The sequence below is a fragment of the Toxorhynchites rutilus genome, chromosome 2 (genome assembly GCF_029784135.1).
Source record: "Toxorhynchites rutilus septentrionalis strain SRP chromosome 2, ASM2978413v1, whole genome shotgun sequence".
NCBI lineage: Eukaryota > Metazoa > Arthropoda > Insecta > Diptera > Culicidae > Toxorhynchites > Toxorhynchites rutilus.
The window spans coordinates 229072636-229096187 of NC_073745.1; the positions used below are offsets into that span (position 1 = coordinate 229072636).

General features: G+C 41.2%; 2 protein-coding genes across 2 annotated transcripts; both read left to right on the plus strand.

Annotated features, from left to right (window-relative positions):
• Nucleotides 1-2085: 2085 nt before the first annotated feature.
• Nucleotides 2086-3647, plus strand: LOC129771431 (uncharacterized). The gene is made up of 3 exons (XM_055775060.1): nt 2086-2518; nt 2583-2817; nt 2879-3647. Exons 1-3 carry the CDS (start codon nt 2217-2219, stop codon nt 3362-3364), a joined length of 1023 nt encoding a protein of 340 aa, XP_055631035.1. The 5' UTR covers nt 2086-2216; the 3' UTR covers nt 3365-3647.
• A 7992-nt stretch (nt 3648-11639) lies between these two features.
• LOC129766717 (uncharacterized) lies at nt 11640-13919 on the plus strand. Its single transcript, XM_055767316.1, has one exon. The coding sequence runs from the start codon at nt 11640-11642 to the stop codon at nt 13917-13919; it is 2280 nt and encodes a 759-aa protein (XP_055623291.1).
• Nucleotides 13920-23552: the final 9633 nt, after the last annotated feature.

A 23552-nucleotide genomic window follows, 5' to 3' on the forward strand; every position in this document is an offset into this window, starting at 1 on the left:
GTTTTCTATCCATGTAACACTGTGACCAAATATTTTTCAATCAAGTACTATTAAAAGGTGGTTATCGAGTTAGTATTAACCACTGGTGGGCTTCCAGTATCGAGGAAAATGTGGAAATATCTAATCGTTACTGAAAATAGTCTGCCAGTTCCTTTGGGAATTTTCAAAATATATTCATGTGAAAGAGTTTAATTGAATGTTTTCTATCCATGTAACACTGTGACCAAATATTTTTCAATCAAGTGCTATTAACAGGAGGTTATCGAGTTGGTATTAACCACTGGTGGGCTTCCAGTATCAAGGAAAATGTGGAAATAACTAATCGTTACTGAAAATAATCTGCCAGTTCCTTTGGGAATTTTCAAAATATATTCATGTGAAAGAATTTAATTGAATGTTTTCTATCCATGTAACACTGTGACCAAATATGTTTCAATCAAGTGCTATTAACAGGTGGTTATCGAGTTGGCATTAACCACTGGTGGGCTTCCAGTATCGAGGAAAATGTGGAAATATCTAATCGTTACTGAAAATAATCTGCCAGTTCCTTTGGGAATTTTCAAAATATATTCATGTTAAAGAGTTTATTTGAATGTTTTCTTTCCATGTAACACTGTGATCAAATACATTTGGTTTTGTGGTTTTTCAATCAATCGCAATTAACAGGATAGCTTCAGAAGATTATTCTTCCCCATCAGTAGGATATTTCCGTATCCAATATTGTATGCGCCCGCAATCGATTATTGCTCAGTCGCCGAAAGTTCCGAGCTCAGAGAGTTCATTCCCCTCTAGTTTGCCTTCCAAATTGCCATCGTAAACCACACCTTCTCTCGATTCAATCACACACAAAAAGCATACTTAAGCGATATTCTGGTGGTGAGACACATTCATTTTTCGTGAGGACATCGACAAGACAACATCGTTGCCTAACGTGCTGGAGGAGGTGGACGGCGAAGGATCGACACATACACGCGCAGAACTCTTTCCGTTAGGATGCCATTCAGCATCGAGAAAGTTCCGGAAAGATCTAATCATTGCTGGAAAATAATCTGCCAGTTCCTTTGGGAATTTTCAAAATATATTCATGTGAAAGAGTTTAATTGAATGTTTTCTATCCATGTAACACTGTGACCAAATATGTTTCAATCAAGTGCTATTAACAGGTGGTTATCGAGTTGGCATTAACCACTGGTGGGCTTCCAGTATCAAGGAAAATGTGGAAATAACTAATTGTTACTGAAAATAATCTGCCAGTTCCTTTGGGAATTTTCAAAATATATTCATGTGAAAGAGTTTATTTGAATGTTTTCTATCCATGTAACACTGTGACCAAATATTTTTCAATCAAGTACTATTAAAAGGTGGTTATCGAGTTAGTATTAACCACTGGTGGGCTTCCAGTATCGGGGAAAATGTGGAAATATCTAATCGTTGCTGGAAAATAATCTGCCAGTTCCCCTTGGAATTGAAAATTACATTCAAGCGAAAGGGTTTATTTTAATGTTTTCTATCCATAAAATATCCATATATAACATTTGGGTTTGTGATTTGTCAATCAAGTACAGTTAGCAGGTTAGCTTCTGAAGATTATTCTTCAGAACAAGGTTTTTCGTATCCTATATTGGATGCATAAAACCTTGTGCCTCCAACGTAACGCTCTCGATTTCGAAGTCCCCCAAATATTCATTTATTCATTCATTCAGAATGGATTTAGATTCAACTTCGAACAAATGATCTCTAAATCAACGATAGTCCTACGTCACCCTTGCGGTTATACCATAGATATAACCCACTTCCTGTTTTTCTGTTCGTTTTTTGCGTTATTCGTATCGTGTGTTTTTCTTCCCGCGTCGTAAATTGGACGCTTCGCGTAGTGTGTGATGAGCAAGAAGAAGAGGAAGACAGCTTCGAGCCCTGCAAAAAACGAACGCATTGCCAGGGGCAATAAAATTTCGAGGCAAGCATCATCTAATGCTGCACGCGATGTTGGTGTAGTGAGAATGCTTCCTTTAAAATGCAGGCTTTTATTCGCATACGATTTTCTCGCTAGCGATATTTTTCAATGCACGTCTTTACAATGGTGCGTGATATCGCGCAATAATCTGTCATAATCTGTCTGTCAAACCTTCATCCCTGCAATCTAACTGCCAATGACAGTTCATTATTTTCATTATTTGTTATTGTTGTGTGCAAACCAGTTATTTTTATGAGAAAAAATGAATCGACGTCAAGCTTTAATCCGATTGTTGATAGAAGTGAGAAAAAGGCGGAGAATAAATGCTTCTAGAATACCTAGAGTATGGTGGGTCAGGCCAATTTTTCTGGAAAGACGAGAACAAGGAGCTTGGTTGAAGCTCGTTCCATCTTTACGTGAAACAGACCCCAAAATGTTCTATAATTTTCTTCGAATGTACCCTGCTCAGTTTGACGCACTTCTGTCTTTAGTACAATGTGGACTACAAAAATTTTCCATACGTGAGGCAATTTCTCCCGGTGAAAGATTATGTATCACATTGAGGTATGTTCTGTCTATGATCTGATGCATATCTTGCATAGCAATATTCATTACCTTTCCTGTGCAGATATTTGGCGTCCGGTGATATCATGACCTCGTTGTCCTATTTATTCCGTGTGGCAATATCAACAATCAGTTGCATAGTATTCGAAACATGTTCCGTTCTATGGAACATTTTATCAACAATAGTGTTCGACAAACCCAGAGAAGAAACTTGGAGGAAAATCTCGGAAGAATTTGAGACTCGCTGGAATTTTCCACACTGTATTGGTGCTCTAGATGGAAAACATTGCATGGTACAGGTATGATTGAATTGGAATAGCACTTTTACCTTTGATCCAATAACTTTTTTTTCAATTACAGGCTTTTGCGAACTCTGGATCAGAATATTTCAATCACAAAAGACATCACAGTCTAATACTTTTGGCCTTAGTTTCTGCAGATTATAAATTTGTAATAGTGGACATTGGAGCAGATGGTAGACATAATGACGCAGGAGTGTTCAATTCATCTCTGCTTGGACAGGCTTTGAGGGAAGATACACTGAAAATCCCACCTCCTTCTGTATTACCTGGTACAAATGAAATGTTTCCATACACTATGGTTGGTGATGCAGCATTTCAATTGAAAACAAATCTTATGAGACCATACGGAGGAGAATTCTTACCTCCAGACAAATTAAATTTCAACTATCGTTTATCCAGAGCCAGGAATGTGGTGGAGAACGCTTTTGGAATTCTCGCTTCTCGATGGAGAATTTATAGAAAGCCAATTGCTGCTCGAAAAGATTTAGCGAAAAATATGATTAGGGCGACTGTGTGCTTGCACAATTACCTTATAATAAATTAAATGCGCAAACGACCTTCACAACGCAATTACATTGCGCCCAATATAGCAGATGTTTATGATTGCACTGGATAGTATATTCCAGGACAGTGGAGGGAAGACACAACAGAATCTGATGCCATTCGAAGACTTCCTTCATCTTTGAGGATATGTGCTCGTAACTTTTCTACTGAGGCTAATGCTGTTCGTGAGAAATTTACTGACTCTTTCCTTGGACCAGGTTCAGTAAAGTGGCAATGGAGGAAGATACCAGTGACTAATAGTAGTGCATAACGAGGAATGAATGGAAAATAAACATGTTTTTTTATTATATTTCTCTCTTTTTAATAATCTAACCATTATCACTAATAAAAATATATATGATGGATGTCGGCGTTGTTATTCAAATAAAAACAGTGTTTAATTTTTATGAGATATTTGAAGACTAATTAAATTATTGGAAACATCTTTGTAAATTGATCTGAAATAGATCTCAGATATTATTAAAATATTATTACAAATATGTAAGTATTATTGAAAATCTATTATTAATGAAGAATGGAAAGCATTTAAAGGATCGATAAACTATTTTTAAAGGAATACATTAATCAAAATAAAAAAAAAACTTATAATCAAAAGGTTGTTCCATATTCATGAATTACCGTATAATTACCACTAGCCATTATTATCTATATTATTGTTGTTAATTTTTGCATTCAGATATGTTTCAATGATCTTATAAAAATATTGTTAAACAAGCCTCTGATGAGCAGCATAATGATGAAAAGTACCAAAAATCTAGAATGATTCGTAATTTTATCATAATTACTAAAGATCATTTCTATAGCTTCAGTATATCTCAGCATTAATGCTGAAAACTTTCCATTAATCCATGGCATCTTTCGAATATCAATGTTATTATTACAATATTACAGTTAAGTGCGATTCACATACAACATCCACGTCACGTTCACGTTCCATCACATCTCGTTGCGTCAATTATTCTCCCATGCAATTCTTATGGAAACATTCACATACACCGGCAACGGCAACTTCGACTTGCCTTCGACTTCGATTTACCGTCGCTGGTGTATGTGAATGTTTCCATAAGAATTGCATGGGAGAATATTTGACGCAACGTGACGTGATGGAACGTGAACGTGACGTGGATGTTGAATGTGAATCCACTTAACAGTAATATTGTAATAATAACATCGATATTCAAAAGATGCTATGGATTAATAGAAAGTGTTGGGAGCACTGCAGATCTTATCCCGCACGGTATGTGAAGTGCCACAAGGGTGGATATGTTTGTAAACAAACAAAGTTGACAGAGATAGGAGAGAGGTTGAGAATGAGAGATAGAGTTGCCAGAAGAAGAAAATAAAGAAATACTATACAAGTGGAATGTTATTGATAGTAGGAAATTTATGAAAAGGAAGTGTTTCTATAGAGCTGAATTAGATACGAAAATAATAGAATTCAGGACATTACACATAGAAATCTTGTAAGCATAAATTCAAATTAAATTTACAAGCTTTGAAACAATATTTATGGCACAGATACAACGAACAGGAATTTAACATTTCACACGGAAAAGTATTTGGAGCCAACGTATAAAACAAATTGTCGATCCACACGTAGAGAGTATATAGAGGAAGGAAGAAAGGAAGAGGAATTAAGAATTTAAAGGAACATTAATTGTAAGGAATATAGTATCTTAAATGTATTTTTTTTTAACCATAAAATAAATTACAGCTTTGATCGGCTGAAAAATTAAAGGTCGATTAACAAGGAAGTTTCTTTGTTCGATCCGAACAAAAATCAAAGAATTAGTTCGGATTTGATTACTCTTCGCAATGACATCTCGTAACACTAAAGACGATGTGGGTCATGAAAAGGCCCCACCCACTGCAAGTTCAGTATGCGTATATTGCAGCAAAGGTGAGTCGGATGATATCGACTGGGTACAATGCAAGAATTGTGAGCAATGGGCCCATTTTTCTTGCGCTGGTGTGGATGAGAAAATCGCTGAGGTTGATTGGCTCTGTTTGCGATGTGTTGCATCTAACGTTCAACAACTTAATGTTCCTAAGCCTGTGAAGACGCGATCAAATAAAGGCAAAAGTAGATTGAGAAGTGATGCGGGTTCTGTTCGCGGCAATGGATCTGTTTCGGACCTAACTGAGCAGCAGTTTGAGGAGGAACAGCTAGCGCGTGAAAAAGCATTTGCGAAGCAAATGGAAATCCGTGAGTCTAGATTACGTCGAGAGATAGAATGGAACGGAAAGCAGTTGGAAATGGAACGGAATATACGCAAGAGGGAACTTGAAGCGCAACGCTTGATGCAGGCAGAAAAGCTTAAACAAGAACAGGAGCTATTAGAAACACAGTTAGCAGATGAACAAGCATTCTTTAAGCAGCGGAACGAGATTCGGTGTAAAATGAATAACAGTCTTCAGAAAGTTCAATCAGTCGTGGAAGAAGGAGCTGCGGTAGCTGAAGCGTCGGAGCAGAAAGTGAAGGATTGGTTAAAAGATCAGAACGCTGAGGAATCCCGGGGAAGAGATGTACGTGGAGCTTACAGTAAGGGTGGGAAGCCGATGGTCAACGTTAAATGTAATGACTTGAAACTCCAAAGCCACCGTTTTGAAGAATCAAAAACACCAGTTAAAGAATGCGTAGTAGATCAAGACGAGTCTGATAGTGATGAAGAAGAATGTGAGGGCGAAAATTTGTTGGTTCAGAGCGAGGTTGGTAGAGATCGCAGTTTAACGGGGGGTCAAGTCTTAAAATTAACTCGTGAGCAGATTGCTACGAGGAAAGTGATATACGGCAACCTACCAAAATTTAACGGGGATCCGGAAACATGGCCGCTTTTTATAAGCTGCTTCGAGAATACAACCGAGGCTTGCGGTTATTCAAATATTGAAAACCTTGAACGTTTGATGAACAGTTTGGGAGGAGAAGCACTGAATGCTGTGAGAAGCATGTTGATACTTCCGGGTTCAGTGCCGGAAGTTATTCGAGATTTGCGCAGGTTATTTGGCCAGCCAGAGAAATTGTTGGGAATGTTGCTGAAGAAGGTAAAGAACGCCTCAACGCCGACGACAGATAATCTGCAATCATTTGTGAGGTTCGGCATAACTGTTAAGCAACTCTGTGATCATTTAGAGGCAACCCGCCTTCGTGATCATCTTCGCAACCCGCTTTTGGTGCAGCAACTTGTTGAAAAACTGCCACCAGACTATCAGATGAAGTGGGTAGAGTTCAAACGTGGTAAGAAGGGAACACCACTACGATTGTTCACTGATTACATAACAGGGATCGGTGACGTCGCCTCCGAAGCAGCGGCCTACTCGTCACTGGACAACGATTACGCGCGATACTCGAAGAATAAATCTGCAAAGAAGAACGAGTTTATACACCTACATGATTCGGCGACGGACAGTGATGAGGGAATGCAGCAGGAAAAGGCAAACAAACCATGCTGGATCTGTCAGCGAACTGATCACCGGATTAGATACTGCGACGACTTCAGGAAGATGAACATCGTAGAACGGTTGAGAGCTGTAGAGAGACTAAGGTTATGTAGCCTCTGTCTAAATAAACATGGCGACAAACCTTGCGGTTCCAAGATACGGTGTACGGTAAAGAACTGCAGAGCGAATCATCACACACTTTTACATCGCGTGGAAGAATCCGTGCAGCTACAGAAAGTAGAATGCAACGCACACAGAGGGGCAGATCGGTCGGTTATATTTCGCATGGCACCGGTGACGTTGCACTTTGGTAGCAAACGATACGATACTCTGGCATTTTGACGTAGGACTACGTCTTTCATTTCTATACCGGGGTGTAAAATCAAAGTTTCGAAAACGAAAGCGTTACGCCGGAGACCGAGATTTTGAGCGTTAATAGCTCCTAAACAACTGAACGAAATGGTATGATAAACACTTCATTCGAAAGATAAAATATCTACGCGTTATATACTTGTTACTTTTTGATCCAAAAACTTGTTTCAATAGTCTTAAAATTGCTTTCAAAACAGGCTATTGAAATCACCAATCGGTATATAAGCGAGCGGCGCTCGGAAATCCACTCAGTTCTAATTGAACAACGATTGGAGCATGTTGTCGCTGTTGCGGTGAAGCTCTTTATTTATCATGAAAGCGCGGATGAACGGTGTCACCAAGAGCCTGTTTGTGCACCCTAGGCCAGAAGGGAATCTATCAGGAGGAGAGTGATGCCACAAACGGTTCCCTGGGAAGACATCGCTACACACACATATACGCGCGGCTATTAACAGGTGGTTATCAAGTTGGTATTAACCACTGGTGGGCTTCCAGTATCGAGGAAAATGTGGAAATATCTAATCGTTACTGAAAATAATCTGCCAGTTCCTCTGGGAATTTTCAAAATATATTCATGTGAAAGAGTTTAATTGAATGTTTTCTATCCATGTTACACTGTGACCAAATATGTTTCAATCAAGTGCTATTAACAGGTGGTTATCGAGTTGGCATTAACCACTGGTGGGCTTCCAGTATCGAGGAAAATGTGGAAATATCTAATCGTTACTGAAAATAATCTGCCAGTTCCTTTGGGAATTTTCAAAATATATTCATGTGAAAGAATTTAATTGAATGTTTTCTATCCATGTAACACTGTGACCAAATACATTTGGTTTTGTGGTTTTTCAATCAATCGCAATTAACAGGATAGCTTCAGAAGATTATTCTTCCCCATCAGTAGGATATTTCCGTATCCAATATTGTATGCGCCCGCAATCGATTATTGCTCAGTCGCCAAAAGTTCCGAGCTCAGAGAGTTCATTCCCCTCTAGTTTGCCTTCCAAATTGCCATCGTAAACCACACCTTCTCTCGATTCAATCACACACAAAAAGCATACTTAAGCGATATTCTGGTGGTGAGACACATTCATTTTTCGTGAGGACATCGACAAGACAACATCGTTGCCTAACGTGCTGGAGGAGGTGGACGGCGAAGGATCGACACATACACGCGCAGAACTCTTTCCGTTAGGATGCCATTCAGCATCGAGAAAGTTCCGGAAAGATCTAATCATTGCTGGAAAATAATCTGCCGGTTCCTCTGGGAATTTAAAAATACATTCATGTGAAAGAGTTTATTTGAATGTTTTCTATCCATGTAACACTGTGACCAAATATGTTTCAATCAAGTGCTATTAACAGGTGGTTATCGAGTTGGCATTAACCACTGGTGGGCTTCCAGTATCGAGGAAAATGTGGAAATATCTAATCGTTACTGAAAATAATCTGCCGGTTCCTCTGGGAATTTAAAAATACATTCATGTGAAAGAGTTTATTTGAATGTTTTCTATCCATGTAACACTGTGACCAAATATGTTTCAATCAAGTGCTATTAACAGGTGGTTATCGAGTTGGCATTAACCACTGGTGGGCTTCCAGTATCGAGGAAAATGTGGAAATATCTAATTGTTACTGAAAATAATCTGCCAGTTCCTTTGGGAATTTTCAAAATATATTCATGTTAAAGAGTTTATTTGAATGTTTTCTTTCCATGTAACACTGTGATCAAATACATTTGGTTTTGTGGTTTTTCAATCAATCGCAATTAACAGGATAGCTTCAGAAGATTATTCTTCCCCATCAGTAGGATATTTCCGTATCCAATATTGTATGCGCCCGCAATCGATTATTGCTCAGTCGCCGAAGGTTCCGAGCTCAGAGAGTTCATTCCCCTCTAGTTTGCCTTCCAAATTGCCATCGTAAACCACACCTTCTCTCGATTCAATCACACACAAAAAGCATACTTAAGCGATATTCTGGTGGTGAGACACATTCATTTTTCGTGAGGACATCGACAAGACAACATCGTTGCCTAACGTGCTGGAGGAGGTGGACGGCGAAGGATCGACACATACACGCGCAGAACTCTTTCCGTTAGGATGCCATTCAGCATCGAGAAAGTTCCGGAAAGATCTAATCATTGCTGGAAAATAATCTGCCAGTTCCTCTGGGAATTTAAAAATACATTCATGTGAAAGAGTTTATTTGAATGTTTTCTATCCATGTAACACTGTGACCAAAAATGTTCAATCAAGTACTATTAACAGATGGTTATCGAGTTAGTATTAACCACTGGTTGGCTTCCAGTATCGAGGAAAATGTGGAAATATCTAATCGTTGCTGGAAAATAATCTGCCAGTTCCCCTTGGAATTAAAAATTACATTCAAGCGAAAGAGTTTATTTTAATGTTTTCTATCCATAAAATATCCATATAATACATTTGGGTTTGTGATTTGTCAATCAAGTACAGTTAGCAGGTTAGCTTCTGAAGATTAGTCTTCAGAACAAGGTTTCGTATCCTATATTGGATGCATAAAACCTTGTGCCTCCAACGTAACGCTCTCGTTTTCGAAGTCCCCCAAATATTCATTTATTCATTCATTCAGAATGGATTTAGATTCAACTTCAAACAAATGATCTCTAAATCAACGATAGTCCTACGTCACCCTTGCGGTTATACCATAGATATAACCTGTTTTTAGATATAGAGGTTCCTGTTTTTAGATGAAGGTTCGTCTACCACGTTGGTCGATGAAGATGTTGCATGTCGATTAAAGGCGGAAGAGGAACCTGAGCCGCTCATTGTTACGTGGACGGGAAACATTAATCGTTTCGAAAATAATTCCCGTAAAGTCGAGTTAATGCTGTCGGTAAAAGGATCAAAGGAAAAGATTCCACTAGAGAATGTTCGCACTGTATCAGAGCTTTTGCTTCCAAAACAAGACACACATTTTTCAGATGTTGTGAAGCGGTATCCACACTTAGCTGGACTCCCTGTGAATGATTTTCCAACAGGGCAAGCTGCGATATTGATCGGTTTAGATAATCTACATCTCTTTGCACCACTGGAGTCACGGGTTGGCAAACAAAACGAGCCCATTGCTGTGCGGTCTAGAACAGGTTGGACGGTATATGGTCCAGAGAAGCGGAAGCCGAGCGTCAGTACTTTCCTAAATTTGCATACAGTCACAGCAGTGAGTAATCAAGAGTTGCACGATTTAATGCGCAACCAATATATGTTAGAGGAGTCTAATTTTTCGTCGTTCCCTATTCCTGAACCAAAGGAAGAACAGCGTGCGAAAACGATTCTGCAAGCTACGACTAAGCGGATAGGAGAGCATTTTGAAACGGGGCTGCTATGGCGAGAGGATGAGCGGGCTTTCCCGACAGCTACCCGATGGCCCTGCGGAGAATGAAGGCTCTTGAACGAAAGCTGGAGAGAGATCCATCGTTGAAGCGAAATGTTTACCAGCAGATCAATGATTATCAAATGAAGGGCTACGCCCACAAAATTACCGACGCAGAACAAGCGCAGACACCGGGCTCGTCGGTCTGGTATCTTCCAGTGAACGTGGTTTTGAATCCACGTAAACCACAAAAGGTGCGTCTGGTATGGGACGCTGCGGCGTCGGTCAAAGAAGTGTCTTTGAACACGGAACTGTTGAAGGGGCCGGATATGCTGGTACCACTCCCGAAGGTTATTTGCCAGTTCAGAGAACGCCCCATTGCATTTGGCGGAGACATCCAGGAAATGTATCATCAAATCCGAATTCGTGTGGAAGATAAGCAAGCGCAACGGTTCTTATTTAGATTTGACCCAAGAGAAGTACCTCAGGTGTACGTGATGGATGTGGCCACCTTTGGCTCCACGTGTTCGCCCTGTTCCGCGCAATTTGTCAAAAACCTCAATGCGGAACAATTTGCGGAGAAGTACCCGGATGCAGTGACAGCAATTCGTGAGAAACACTACGTGGACGATTATTACGACAGCGTAGACTCGGTAGAGGAAGCGATCCAGCGGGCCAAGGAAGTGAAGTATGTGCATTCAAAAGGTGGTTTTCACATCAGAAATTGGGTGTCAAATTCGAAGGAATTGTTATCGGAGCTAGGTGAACGTAATTCGGATGCTGCAGTCCATTTTAATCGGGATAAAGGTACAGAGTATGAGCGTGTGTTAGGCATTGTTTGGGAGTCTGTAGAAGATAGCTTCTGTTTCGCCACCGCGTCGAATACAATGTACAAGGAGTTTCTTGATAGCGAAAAATGTCCAACGAAACGAATTGTACTAAGCTTCGTAATGGCCCAATTTGATCCAACGGGGTTCCTTACCCCCGTCACCGTACGGGGAAAGATGCTAATACAAGATCTCTAGCGCACTGGCTGTGATTGGGATACGAAGATCGATGCGGAGTCGCTAGAGAAATGGAGATGTCTGATAAATATAATGCAGAATATCGGGTCCTTCAAACTACCAAGAAGTTATTTCAGCGGGGCCAAATCGAGCGAGATAGAGGGTCTTGAGTTACATATACTAGCTGACGCAAGCGAAAAGGCCTATGGGTGTGTGGCTTACTTTCGAGCGATTGTTAAGGGCGAAGTGAGGTGCGCATTGGTGATGAGTCGTTCTAAGGTGGCTCCACTAAAGCAGGTATCAATACCGCGCCTAGAGCTACTAGCAGCAGTTCTTGGCGCACGACTATTACGAACGATTCATGAAAACCACAGTTTTGCGATTCACAGAGTCATCTTCTGGGTTGACGCTAGTGTCGTCCTTTCGTGGATTCGGTCAGATCAGAGGAGGTACAAGCAGTTCGTCGGTTTCAGAATTGGCGAGATTCTCAGTATAACTAAAGTGAGCGATTGGCGTTGGATACCGACTAGACTAAATGTGGCTGATCAGCTAACGAAATGGGGTAAAGATCCGGAGATGCATTCCGACAGTGTGTGGGTACGAGGACCCACATTTTTATACGAAATCGAGCAGAACTGGCCAAAAAAGGAACTACCGCCAGCAAACACAACAGAAGAACTTCGTATCCACTTATTATTGCACGAAACAAAAGGACAAGCAATTCTAATCGATGCAACGCGTTTTTCCAAGTGGAACGTGCTCGTTCGGACAATCGCGCCCGTATTTCGCTTCATCTCGAATTGCAAACGAAAGACCAAAGGGTTACCGATTGAGACATTGAAACCAACGGAACGACAGGCGAAGGCGTTGAAGCAGAATACAATGGCCTGCATACGTGTACCGTTGCAACAAGAGGAGTATGAAAAGGCAGAACATTGTCTGCTAAAAATGGCACAGGCGGAAAGCTTCATCGACGAGCTGAAGGTGCTGAAACGAAATAAAGATAGACCAATAAATCAATGGCTTCCGTTAGAGAAATCCAGTCCACTGAAAAAGCTGACTCCGCTAATCGACGAAAATGGCTTGATTCGAATGGAAGGCCGCTGCGAGCGAGCAGAAGATCTTCCGTTTGATTTAAGGTTTCCAGTAATTTTACCAGACAACTCAAGGATTACCAATCTGATTGTCCAAAACCTTCATGAGAGGTGTGGTCATGGATATCGACTAGCGGTGAAAAACAAACTCAGGCAGTCGTTTCACGTAATTCATGTGGATGCAGTGGTGAGAAAGGTATCGTCGGCTTGCATCTGGTGCAAAGTTCATCGTAATCGTCCTCAAGTTCCTAGAGAATCTCCGTTGCCAGTGCAGCGATTGACTCCGAATCTCAGACCATTCAGTTTCGTGGGAGTTGATTACATGGGACCATTTGAAGTGGTTGTTGGACGGCGCAAAGAAAAACGCTGGATAGCATTATTCACATGCATGGTAACGCGAGCGGTGCATCTAGAGGTGGCTCATGGGTTAACCACGCAGTCCTGCTTGATGGCGATAAGCCGTTTCATCTGTCGTCGAGACTGGCCGATCGAATTTATTTTCGATAACGGTACCAATTTTCAAGGGGCTAGTAAAGAGTTATTGGCGCTGCTTGAAAACATCGTGTTCGATTGTGCAGATCAATTCACTAATGCGAGGACTAAGTGGAGATTCAATCCACCTGCGGCACCTCATATGGGGGGTGTGTGGGAGCGACTGGTTCGCTCAACCAAAGAAATTTTGAAGGCCCTAGATGATGGTAAACGACTTACTGATGAGATTCTCCAGACGTGCATCGTGGAAGCAGAGGACATGATAAATTCACGTCCGCTTACGTACGTGTCACAAGAATCAGATGAAATGGAAGCGTTGACGCCAAATCATTTCCTGCGGGGCCCTCCATCCAGCCTCCGAAACGCAGCGATTCCACCCCCGTATCCGGCTGAGGCTCTTCGAGATACCTACAAACGATCACAACAGTTAGCGAGTGAGCTGTGGCAACGCTGGATCAAAGAGTATGTTCCGTCATTGAATCAACGCACAAAGTGGTTTGGCGAAACGAAACCACTGAAAGCGAGCGACTTGGTGTATATTGTCGAAGGCAACAACCGGAAGTGCTGGGTCCGCGGAATAGTAGAAGAACCCATCGTGTCTAGCGATGGACGTATACGGCAGGCATGGGTGCGTACCAGAACTAAGCGATACAAGCGTGCTGTAGTGAACTTAGCCGTGCTGGAGTTAGAAGCTGGTAACACCGAACCGGACATAACTTCCGGACCAGGGTTACGGGTCGGGGAATATGTTGGGAGCACTGCAGATCTACTACCGCACGGTATGTGAAGTGCCACAAGGGTGGATATGTTTGTAAACAAACAAAGTTGACAGAGATAGGAGAGAGGTTGAGAATGAGAGATAGAGTTGCCAGAAGAAGAAAATAAAGAAATACTATACAAGTGGAATGTTATTGATAGTAGGAAATTTATGAAAAGGAAGTGTTTCTATGGAGCTGAATTAGATACGAAAATAATAGAATTCAGGACATTACACATAGAAATCTTGTAAGCATAAATTCAAATTAAATTTACAAGCTTTGAAACAATATTTATGGCACAGATACAACGAACAGGAATTTAACATTTCACACGGAAAAGTATTTGGAGCCAACGTATAAAACAAATTGTCGATCCACACGTAGAGAGTATATAGAGGAAGGAAGAAAGGAAGAGGAATTAAGAATTTAAAGGAACACTAATTGTAAGGAAAATAGTATCTTAAATGTATTTTTTTTAAAATAATAATAAAATATAATAAAATAAATTACAGCTTTGATCGGCTGAATAATTAAAGGTCGATTAACAAGGAAGTTTCTTTGTTCGATCCGAACAGAAAGTTTTCAGCATAATGCTGAAATATACTGAAGCTATAGAAATGATCTTCAGTAATTATGATAAAATTACGAATTATTCTAGATTTTTTGTACTTCTCATCATTATACTACTCATCAGAGGCTTGTTTAACAATATTATTACAAGATCATTGAAACTTATCTGAATGCAAAAATTAACAATACTAATGATAATAATGGCAAGTGGATGTATATGAATCGCGCTTTAATCTAAGACCGACTAAAAATTGAACATAGGGTTGTCGAATTGTTTGCAATCCGCCAAAAAAAAAATCTTCGCTATGGCTAACTTAACTGTGGCTTTTTCTTCGTCATTCAATTTAATCAAAGATGGACCAAAGCTTTTCAAAAATAATATCTCAGGCTCATCTTCTCTAGCTAATGCCACTAAAGCCACTTCCAGGGACTTATCTGTTTTCTCGTTCGCATTTTTAATTTTCTTACACCTTGATCTGTCTTCCTCTCTGATTTTTTTTGCTTCTTTTTGAGCTCTATTTACAAGATCCTGCCGTTGTTTCTGTAGATCATTCTCCACTGCCTGGGGTATACGAGTTGATCTAGGAGCCATGTCATTTTCCCCTATATTTGAATGAACGGTCTCTGGACTGTAGGATATTATAGGGAAAACATCGAACATATCCTGATCTTCAGCTTCATACTCAAGATGTTCTTCTAGATGCTCCATGCCGGTATCTCCCATATAAATGTTCTGACTGTAAGTTTTAAATTTACAAATCATTTTAGTGTTAAAAAAAAGTGTTTTCAGACTTACAAATTTGAATCGGATGATCGACTTGTACCGTTAATTGAGTTCGATTCGTCGGAATAATTTAGATTTGACTCTGTGGGCCCATCATCTCTACCACATTTTTTGGAGGAAAAACAACCTTTCGTACCAGCACCTTTTTCTCTTCGTTTTCTGGCCGTCCCCGCTTTTATGTGTTCTCAAGTATACATGTTCCTTAATCCAGCAGTCGTATAAATTTTTCCAAATTTTAGCGCAATACGCACCACCTGTGGAAAGGGGAAGCTAAAATTAGATAATTGAATCTATAAAAAAAATATCAACAAATATTTACCAGTTACACTCAGGTCGGAAAATGCGCTCGCTATCTCTTCCCACATCCTCTGTTTTGCACAATTATCTCGATTGCTTTTCAAGTTAATCCACCATAGCTCTGGCATTTCTTCTACCAAGTCTATTAATTTTTCTTTTGAAAAGGGATACATTGAGATCGACATTTCAAATAAATGTCTTCTATTATCAATCAACACTTACCTAATGAAACAGATCAAAACAACATGAACAAGGTGGTACTAGATTGGTGGAACAAATCGTTCATAGCGTAAAGAATGTGATTTCAGATGGTTCGTAATTAGAAAGATAACAAATTCAATCGGATATAATCAAAAAAATTTAAACATAATTTTGATAATGCAGCAAAACGTTTACAATAGGTGTTTGTCTCAATTCTCACTTATAGAAGTGTCTCATCTGTATAGAACAGAACAATTATTTCGATATATCGTTCCACCTTTCTAGCATGTCTTGTTCGTACTGTCTGATGCATGTAGTGGTTCCTGTCAAAGCTACGCGATTTTCGCAGCCAAAGCTTGGAAAGTTCTATCTTTTTTCGCACTGCCATGAGTGATCTCGCGCTTCGTTCTGATTGGTTGACGAATATATTTTTTTTTCGTTAGAGAAAATCGCGCTCATTGTGAAGGATTGTAAATCCGGCAGAAGCGCTCACACTGAACCGAGCCTTCGCGAGTGTGACACAGCATCGAACAACAGCAAAGTAGACGATTTCGGCGCGTCGGTCGAAAATGTAAACGCTGTTACCCAGGCAGCAACTAAAATCAAGCTCCCCCGTTGGTGGTGAAGGCGGTTGCTCTTGACAAACTCACCAGCGAATTCGCATCGATGGTGCCTTTGAGAATGCATCAATGCATTAAACTGACGTTATGGCGAATCAGGCGGTGAGCTGAGCGCCAAAAAATTATTTGGGGAATACCAAGCATCTTGAATGTCTTACTGGAATGTTATAAGTTATTTGTGCCAATCGCAAAACTGCCTTCAACTAGGATTACATTTGCGCTAATATTGATCAAAATGAAGCATTGCTACTGTTTTCGAGGTTGTTATTAACAAAAAAGAGTTTATTTCGTTTGTTTAGTCACCAAGAAAGTAAATGTCGTTCTGGAATTTTGTGTGTGATTAGGTTTCGCTTGCCAGTAGCAAAACCTCCACTAAGAGTGACAGCTGCGCTTCTCTCGAGCATGAGAAAGTAATGCAACTTTTTTCGAGGCCAGTTATATTAACATAAGCGTTTCTTTTGAGAATAGCGCTAAATAATGGGAAGTGTTTATATTCCTAGTAGTTTCAAGCCACCAATGTATGGCGACTTATATAAAAAAGACGGGTGGGTAATGTCGGGGACATAACCGGAGTGACGTAGGACTATACAAAGGGGACAGCTTGTTAAATATATATTTTAAATATATTGTTTTATTTTCTTCTCCTACGTGAATACTTACCTATCTACCTGAAAAATGGATTAGTTTACTGTTTACTCTTTATGAATATGTTGATGGTTCTGAAAAGAACCTTTGGTGTTGTGTTTTTGTTATCACTCGATATTCCCATCTTGTTCGGTTAAACCTTCCTGTTTAGCTACAGCTTTCACAGTTGGAAAATTTCTTCCCATTCGACTTGTCACATATTGTTCAGTAAATTACATGCATTTGCCACTCGCCACAGCTTTCACAGTTGGAAAATTTCTTCCCATCCAGCTTTGTGACATGTTGTACAGTAAATAACATTCAATGGCACGTCGCATTATCACCACTCAGTGTCGGATTGGAGGTAATTTTAACCTGTAATTGAACATTTGCGATGACAGTGGTACAGTGTCGACTTTCAATGTGGGGTCATAATTTGGACCCCGAACTCTATGTTTACAAAAATGTCCAAATAAATATGTCGCATTACAGGTCCGTCCAATTAGCTAAATGTCGAGATAAGTGTAAATTACTGTACTTTCAATCTAGAAGCAATTTAAGAATTGATGAAAATCAATAAGCTCAGAACAACTGCCAAATTCACATACTCATCATATCCTGGCAAACAAATTATGAAACTTGTTCTGGATTTGCCACCAAAGCAGTTTGTATAAAGAACAAACTTTTTTCTTCTGCTACCTGATGCCGTTTTGCGATTGCGTTTGCCACTCGCCACTCGCTGCAACTGCCTGTTATTGTCTTGATGTGTTCTGTTCTGAATGCGGTTTCTCATATCGTCGCGAGCAGCTTTACCAGCCAACTCGATCACTTCGGCGGCCGAAACTATATAACGCCGGCTAGGTGGACTGGTGCACTGGTACTAACGCGCTCGGCCTAGCTACCCTTGCGGGGAACTCCAGATCAACACGGTTCGAGCGGGATTTTGCCTTTCCCTTCACTTTTCCTCCTTTTCCATGTCCAGACATGGCTGCTTGGGTTGGTTTGTTGAAGTGTTTTGATGCGAACCGATGTGGTGTACGGTTTGAATGAGAATGATCGTTACGGAAGGAAGGAAGGTATTGTATTATAGAGACTTTAAACTTTTGCAGTTCATTCGTCTCTAGCCTTGAGAAAGGCCCTTTGAAAACTCTACTGTATTCTACTCCAGCGCTACCACCTCCGCCCTCTTGCCTTGAGAAAGGCACTCGATCCCTCGCCGTCCAGCCCGTCCAGCAACGATGTTGTCCAGTCGGTGTCCACACAAAGAATGAAGATATTTTTTTGGGGTCCGCGTGTTTTATACTCTAGCGGTACACACTCACAGGATAGAGACGAATCGGCAGACTTAGCCAGAGGGGCGAGTCCAACGAGACAAACGAATGAGCCTTAAAAGGGAGCGATGGCAAAAAAATACATCATACTGATTTTAACCTCCGACCGAGAAGGTCACGTTTTTTTCAGCTCGGCAGTTTGGCGTTTTGGACAGCGGACTAGGACGTCTCCCCCTGGCGATTCCGAAGGAGTTATTTTTAATTATCTTTAAGTGGCAGCAGAAGGAGAGCGGGAAAAGGCAATAGCTCGTTTCGACCGTGGAGAGCGGGCGCTTACCGGCAAACCGGAGAAGCGCGCTTTTTTTAGGGCGTCACTGACGCCACGCCCCCTTTTTCCGGGGAGTGTTGCCAATTATTTTGTAGTGATTGTAGTGATCTCTAGTTATAATTAAAAAAAAAAAAAAGAAATAACACGCGCATACTGACAGTGAAGTGACAGTAGGAAAAACAGTTTTAAAATAATTTCGAAAGTTTATTCGCGATAATTGGTGGTTTTGTGCTCTTGCTAAAAAAGTTCGAATTTCTGGACACATCCCCAAGTGTAAAGACCCAACAAAATTTCTCAGTGTTTTCATCTGAAGATTAACCCACTTGTCGGCTATACCTAGGGGATAGCCTGACAACAGCATGGCTTCCAGTAGCTCCGGGCCTCCGGGAGGCCGGGCTACAAATTTGTACGAGGGTAAACCTACCCAACGTACTGCTCCAAGATGGGCCGACCCACTGAACGGCAACCTACAGATCCTGTTACTACGTGCCACAGGAGAGAACGTGATTCCGGCTAACCCGTTCGTCGTGAGTAAGACGATCGCCAACGCTGTAGGAAAGAAGTACTACACAGCGCGACCGCAACGAGACGACAAGAAGAGGACGCAATATATCCTTACGGCCAAGGACGAAGATATCATTTGTAAGCTCCTCTTAATCAACAAATTAATTGATGAAACCCCTATTGAAGTGATTTACCACCCAACCCTTAACCAACGCAAATGTGTTGTTACTTGTCGCGATGTCATGGACATCAAAGAATCCGAACTGGTGACAGAGCTTTCCGATCAAGGTGTGATCGATGTCAAGCGCATCACCAGAAAGGAGAACAATATTGTTGTGCCAACTGCCACTCTTATTTTGACGATTCGTGGAACTGTTGTTCCCGATTTCATTAATTTTGGATTTATTCGGGCTGGGACTAGAAATTTCTACCCCAACCCAATGCAATGCTTCAAGTGTTACAAATTTGGACATACTAGCAAACGATGCAAACGCGAGAACCCGCTTTGCCGAAATTGTGGACAGGAACATCCAGAACAAAAGGATGGAATTAAAACCTGCAACGCTTCAGCATTTTGCTTGAATTGCCAAGGGGACCATTCCTCTTCGAATAGGAAATGCCCCGTATGGCAAACCGAGAACAACATCACAAAAATCAGAATCGATTATGGTATCTCCTACAAAGAGGCGAAAGAAAAACACAACGGTCAAAATAATGGACCAACTTTTGCAAGTGTTCTGCAAGACAGACTCTCCAACTTGCAAAAGCCAACACCCAGCTGCAACTGCAAATGTAACTGCGCCTCGGCCGCTTCGGCCTCTTCTAGCCGCGAAAGCACTCCCCCAATTGACACTACAATCGATACTTCCATGACAGAGTCGACAACCGACAGCTCAACAACGGAATCCGAAAACGAATCAGTCATTTCAATGGACACTTCTGATGTTCCAAACAAAAATAAAAGGAAAATGGCGAAAGGATCATCTTCAGATTCAGATCAAAAATCCGAAGATGAAATCCAAACAAACAAGGACAAGAAAAGAACTAAGAATGAACAAAGAACTACACCACCAACAAATAACAACACAACACCAACAGAAAACAACAACAACAACAACAACACACATCAAACAAAAAACAACAGTAACAACAACAGCAACGCACATTCAACAAAAAACAATACAAACACTCCAAAGACTTCTACACCAAACAAAAACAACACCAATACCTCAAAGAAAGCTTCTCTTTCCAAGGGTAAAGTACCATCGAACTAATTCTCTTTGAATAGTTCAAACATACACACAATTAAGACTTAGGAATTAGAGTTAAAAACACCAACACATTCACTCCAACACAGAAATTCGGGATACAATGGAACATCAGAAGTATCCGACGAAATATTCTAGAATTGAAAATGCTTATTTCAAACTCTAATCCCACAGTCATAGCCCTTCAAGAAATTATGACACCAAACAATTTCAATAAACACTTCATCTCAAAATATATCACATATTTCAAAGAGGGTCCCAACCCCTCAAAAAACGGAGTTGCAATCGCAATCAAAGATGGCACTCCACATGATCTTCTTCCCATTACCACTGATCTTCAGGCAGTGGTAGTGCGCATTAAACACCCCTTTCCAATCACCGTCGTTAGCATCTACATCACTAATGATTCCGATCCGAACACTCTACGCGGACAACTGGACCATCTGTTCGCCCAACTTCCCGCCCCAATCATGCTTATGGGAGATTTCAACGCCCACTCATACGCCTGGGGAGGTGCATACCTCGATCGAAAAGGATCCATCATTGAGGATTTCATATCCGACCATTCTCTTCTCCTTCTTAACAACGGCCAACACACCAGAATCCATTATTCTGGTACTACTTCAGCCATCGATCTCACTATAGTATCAGACAAACTATCTTCAAAACTTTCTTGGAACATCCACGATGATACTTGCGGAAGCGATCATTTTCCAATCTTCACTTCCTTCGGCCAAACTTCTCCAGAGTTGTCAACAAGGCCAAGATGGAAATTTGAATACGCTGACTGGGCTGGCTATCAGTTTGACATTGAAAACCGCCTCTCCGCTAAACGAGATTGGGCAGCCGAGGAATTCTCCAAAGTTGTCCTAGAAGTTGCAATGGTGCACATCCCCAGAACCAGTGGCATCCCTGGCAGGAAATGTGTCCCATGGTGGTCGCCTGAGCTGAAGGCAGCGATCAAAGGTCGACGTAAGGCCCTACGCAAATTAAGAAAGGCCCATCCGGACAGCCCACTGAGACCCACTCTGCTTGCAGAGTTCCAAAGGGCTCGCAAAGAAGCTAAGACTGCTATCAACACAGCCAAGCACAACAGTTGGGTTAAATTCGTCAGCGAAATTAATCCCAACGCGTCAACAAAGGAGTTATGGAGTAAGATTGGCAGGCTTCATGGAAAGAAAAGAAGCAAAGAATATAATCTTCTAATTAACGGTCAATACACCAATGACCGGAAAATCATCGCCGAGGCGTTTGGAGATTTCTTTGCTTCCGCCTCCTCCAATCAAAACTACGACCAAACCTTTCTAACCCACAAAACGGAATGCGAAAGAATTCCCATCGATTTTCATACCGATGTGGAATTTGACTTCAACAAAAACCTCTCCCTCAAAGAGCTAGATTGGGTACTGAACAAAGTCAAACAAGGATCCACAGGACCTGATGACATCAGCTACCCTATGCTTAAGAGTCTACCCCATCTCGGGAAAAAGCACTTCTGAAGCTCCTCAACAAAGTCTGGGACAGTGGAACCCTCCCCAGTTGCTGGAAAGAGGGTTTAATGATCTGTATCCCGAAACCAGACATGAACAATCATCTTCTTGACAATTTCCGCCCCATCACTCTCCTAAGTTGTGTTGGGAAAGTCTTGGAAAAAATGATCAATCGACGCTTAACTACTTTTCTAGAGTCAAATAAGCTGATTGATCCCAGACAATTCGCCTTCCGTGCGGGAAAAGGTACAGAAGATTGCCTTGTAGCAATCGAAAAAATCCTAGACGACGCAACTGAAAAATTACACCACATTGATATTGTTTCCCTGGATTTATCCAAGGCCTTCGATCGGGCATGGAGGTACCCAGTGCTGAAAAGCCTTTTCGACTGGGGGATTCGTGGGAGATTAGGTCTCTTCGTTAAAAGTTTTCTAGAAAACCGGTCTTTCAAAACCGTTATTAACAACCACCAATCTTCTCTAAAAATCCCAGAAAACGGCTTCCCACAAGGCTCAGCACTTTCACCAACCCTCTTCAACATTGCCATGCAATCTCTATTCGAGATTATCCCGGACCATATAAAGATCATAGTCTATGCAGATGACATCACTCTTATCTCTACGAGCTGCTTCGGCTTAATTCAGAGAAAGAGGCTTCAAAAAACCTTAGACTCCATCCAAAACTGGGCTCTAAAAACAGGTTTTAAAATTTCCCCGGAGAAATCCAAACACATACATATCGGAAAAGCTCTCAGAAGGAGAACCTATCTTCAGCTCAACAAAATCCCGATCCCTACAATGAGGACATTGAAAATACTAAGGGTTACTTTCGACAAGAAACTCAACTTCACATCACATTCCCAAAAGACCAAAATAGCCACCAGAAAGAAATTGAACATCATCAAGGCTATCTGGCCATAGAAAGACGCTGCTAAATGTTGTAAATGTTTGGTTGGTCCCACAAATCCTTTACGGAATAGGCACCTTCAGCCGTGGAGGGGACAGGGTGTTAAACACCATTCAACCAATTTACAATAAAGCAATTCGGCTCGCAATTGGCGCTTTTCCCACCAGTCCTACTCTTGCCGTAATGGCAGAAAGTGGGCAACTTCCCTTCACCCACCTGGTAACAAAAGCCATCACTAATAAAGCCATCCGTCACTTGTCACTCCCCGAAAGCGACCACAATGTCCCATTAATACATAGGGCTAAAACATGGTTCAAAAATCTCACGAACAAAGATCTTCCCTATATATGTGAACGTTCGTCTGCGACGGGAAGAAATTGGAACGTCAAACCGCCGAACATTAACCTTGAACTTCTCAAGGCAGTTCGGGCGGGAGACCCTTCTCCAAAAGTCAAAGCCTGCTTCAATAACCTCGTTGCATCCAATTTTCCAAACAACCACCAGGTATACACAGATGGTTCAGTCAGTGCCGATGGAGTTGGATGTGGAATCTTTGAGAGTAGATACACCGGTAGCTTTTCTCTTCCACCGCAATGCTCCATCTTCAGTGCGGAAGCTTTCGCCCTTTTAATAGCTACCCAAGAATGCACCCATGATTTTCTTCCTACCACAATATTCTTCGACTCAGCTAGCTGTCTCCATGATCTTCTGAGTGGAAACAGCAAACACCCATGGATTAAGCAAACAGAAGAGGCTGCTTCAAATAAAAACATCTCCTTCTGCTGGGTTCCTGGTCACT

What these genes read in the sequence shown, in the direction of transcription:
- LOC129771431 (XM_055775060.1), top strand. Translation starts at nt 2,217, where the DNA reads ATGAATCGACGTCAAGCTTTAATCCGATTGTTGATAGAAGTGAGAAAA. An exon ending in AGATTATGTATCACATTGAG is followed by an intron (nt 2,519 to 2,582) that starts GTATGTTCTGTC and finishes TTTCCTGTGCAG; the next exon opens with ATATTTGGCGTCCGGTGATA. An exon ending in GAAAACATTGCATGGTACAG is followed by an intron (nt 2,818 to 2,878) that starts GTATGATTGAAT and finishes TTTCAATTACAG; the next exon opens with GCTTTTGCGAACTCTGGATC.
- LOC129766717 (XM_055767316.1), top strand. Translation starts at nt 11,640, where the DNA reads ATGCAGAATATCGGGTCCTTCAAACTACCAAGAAGTTATTTCAGCGGG.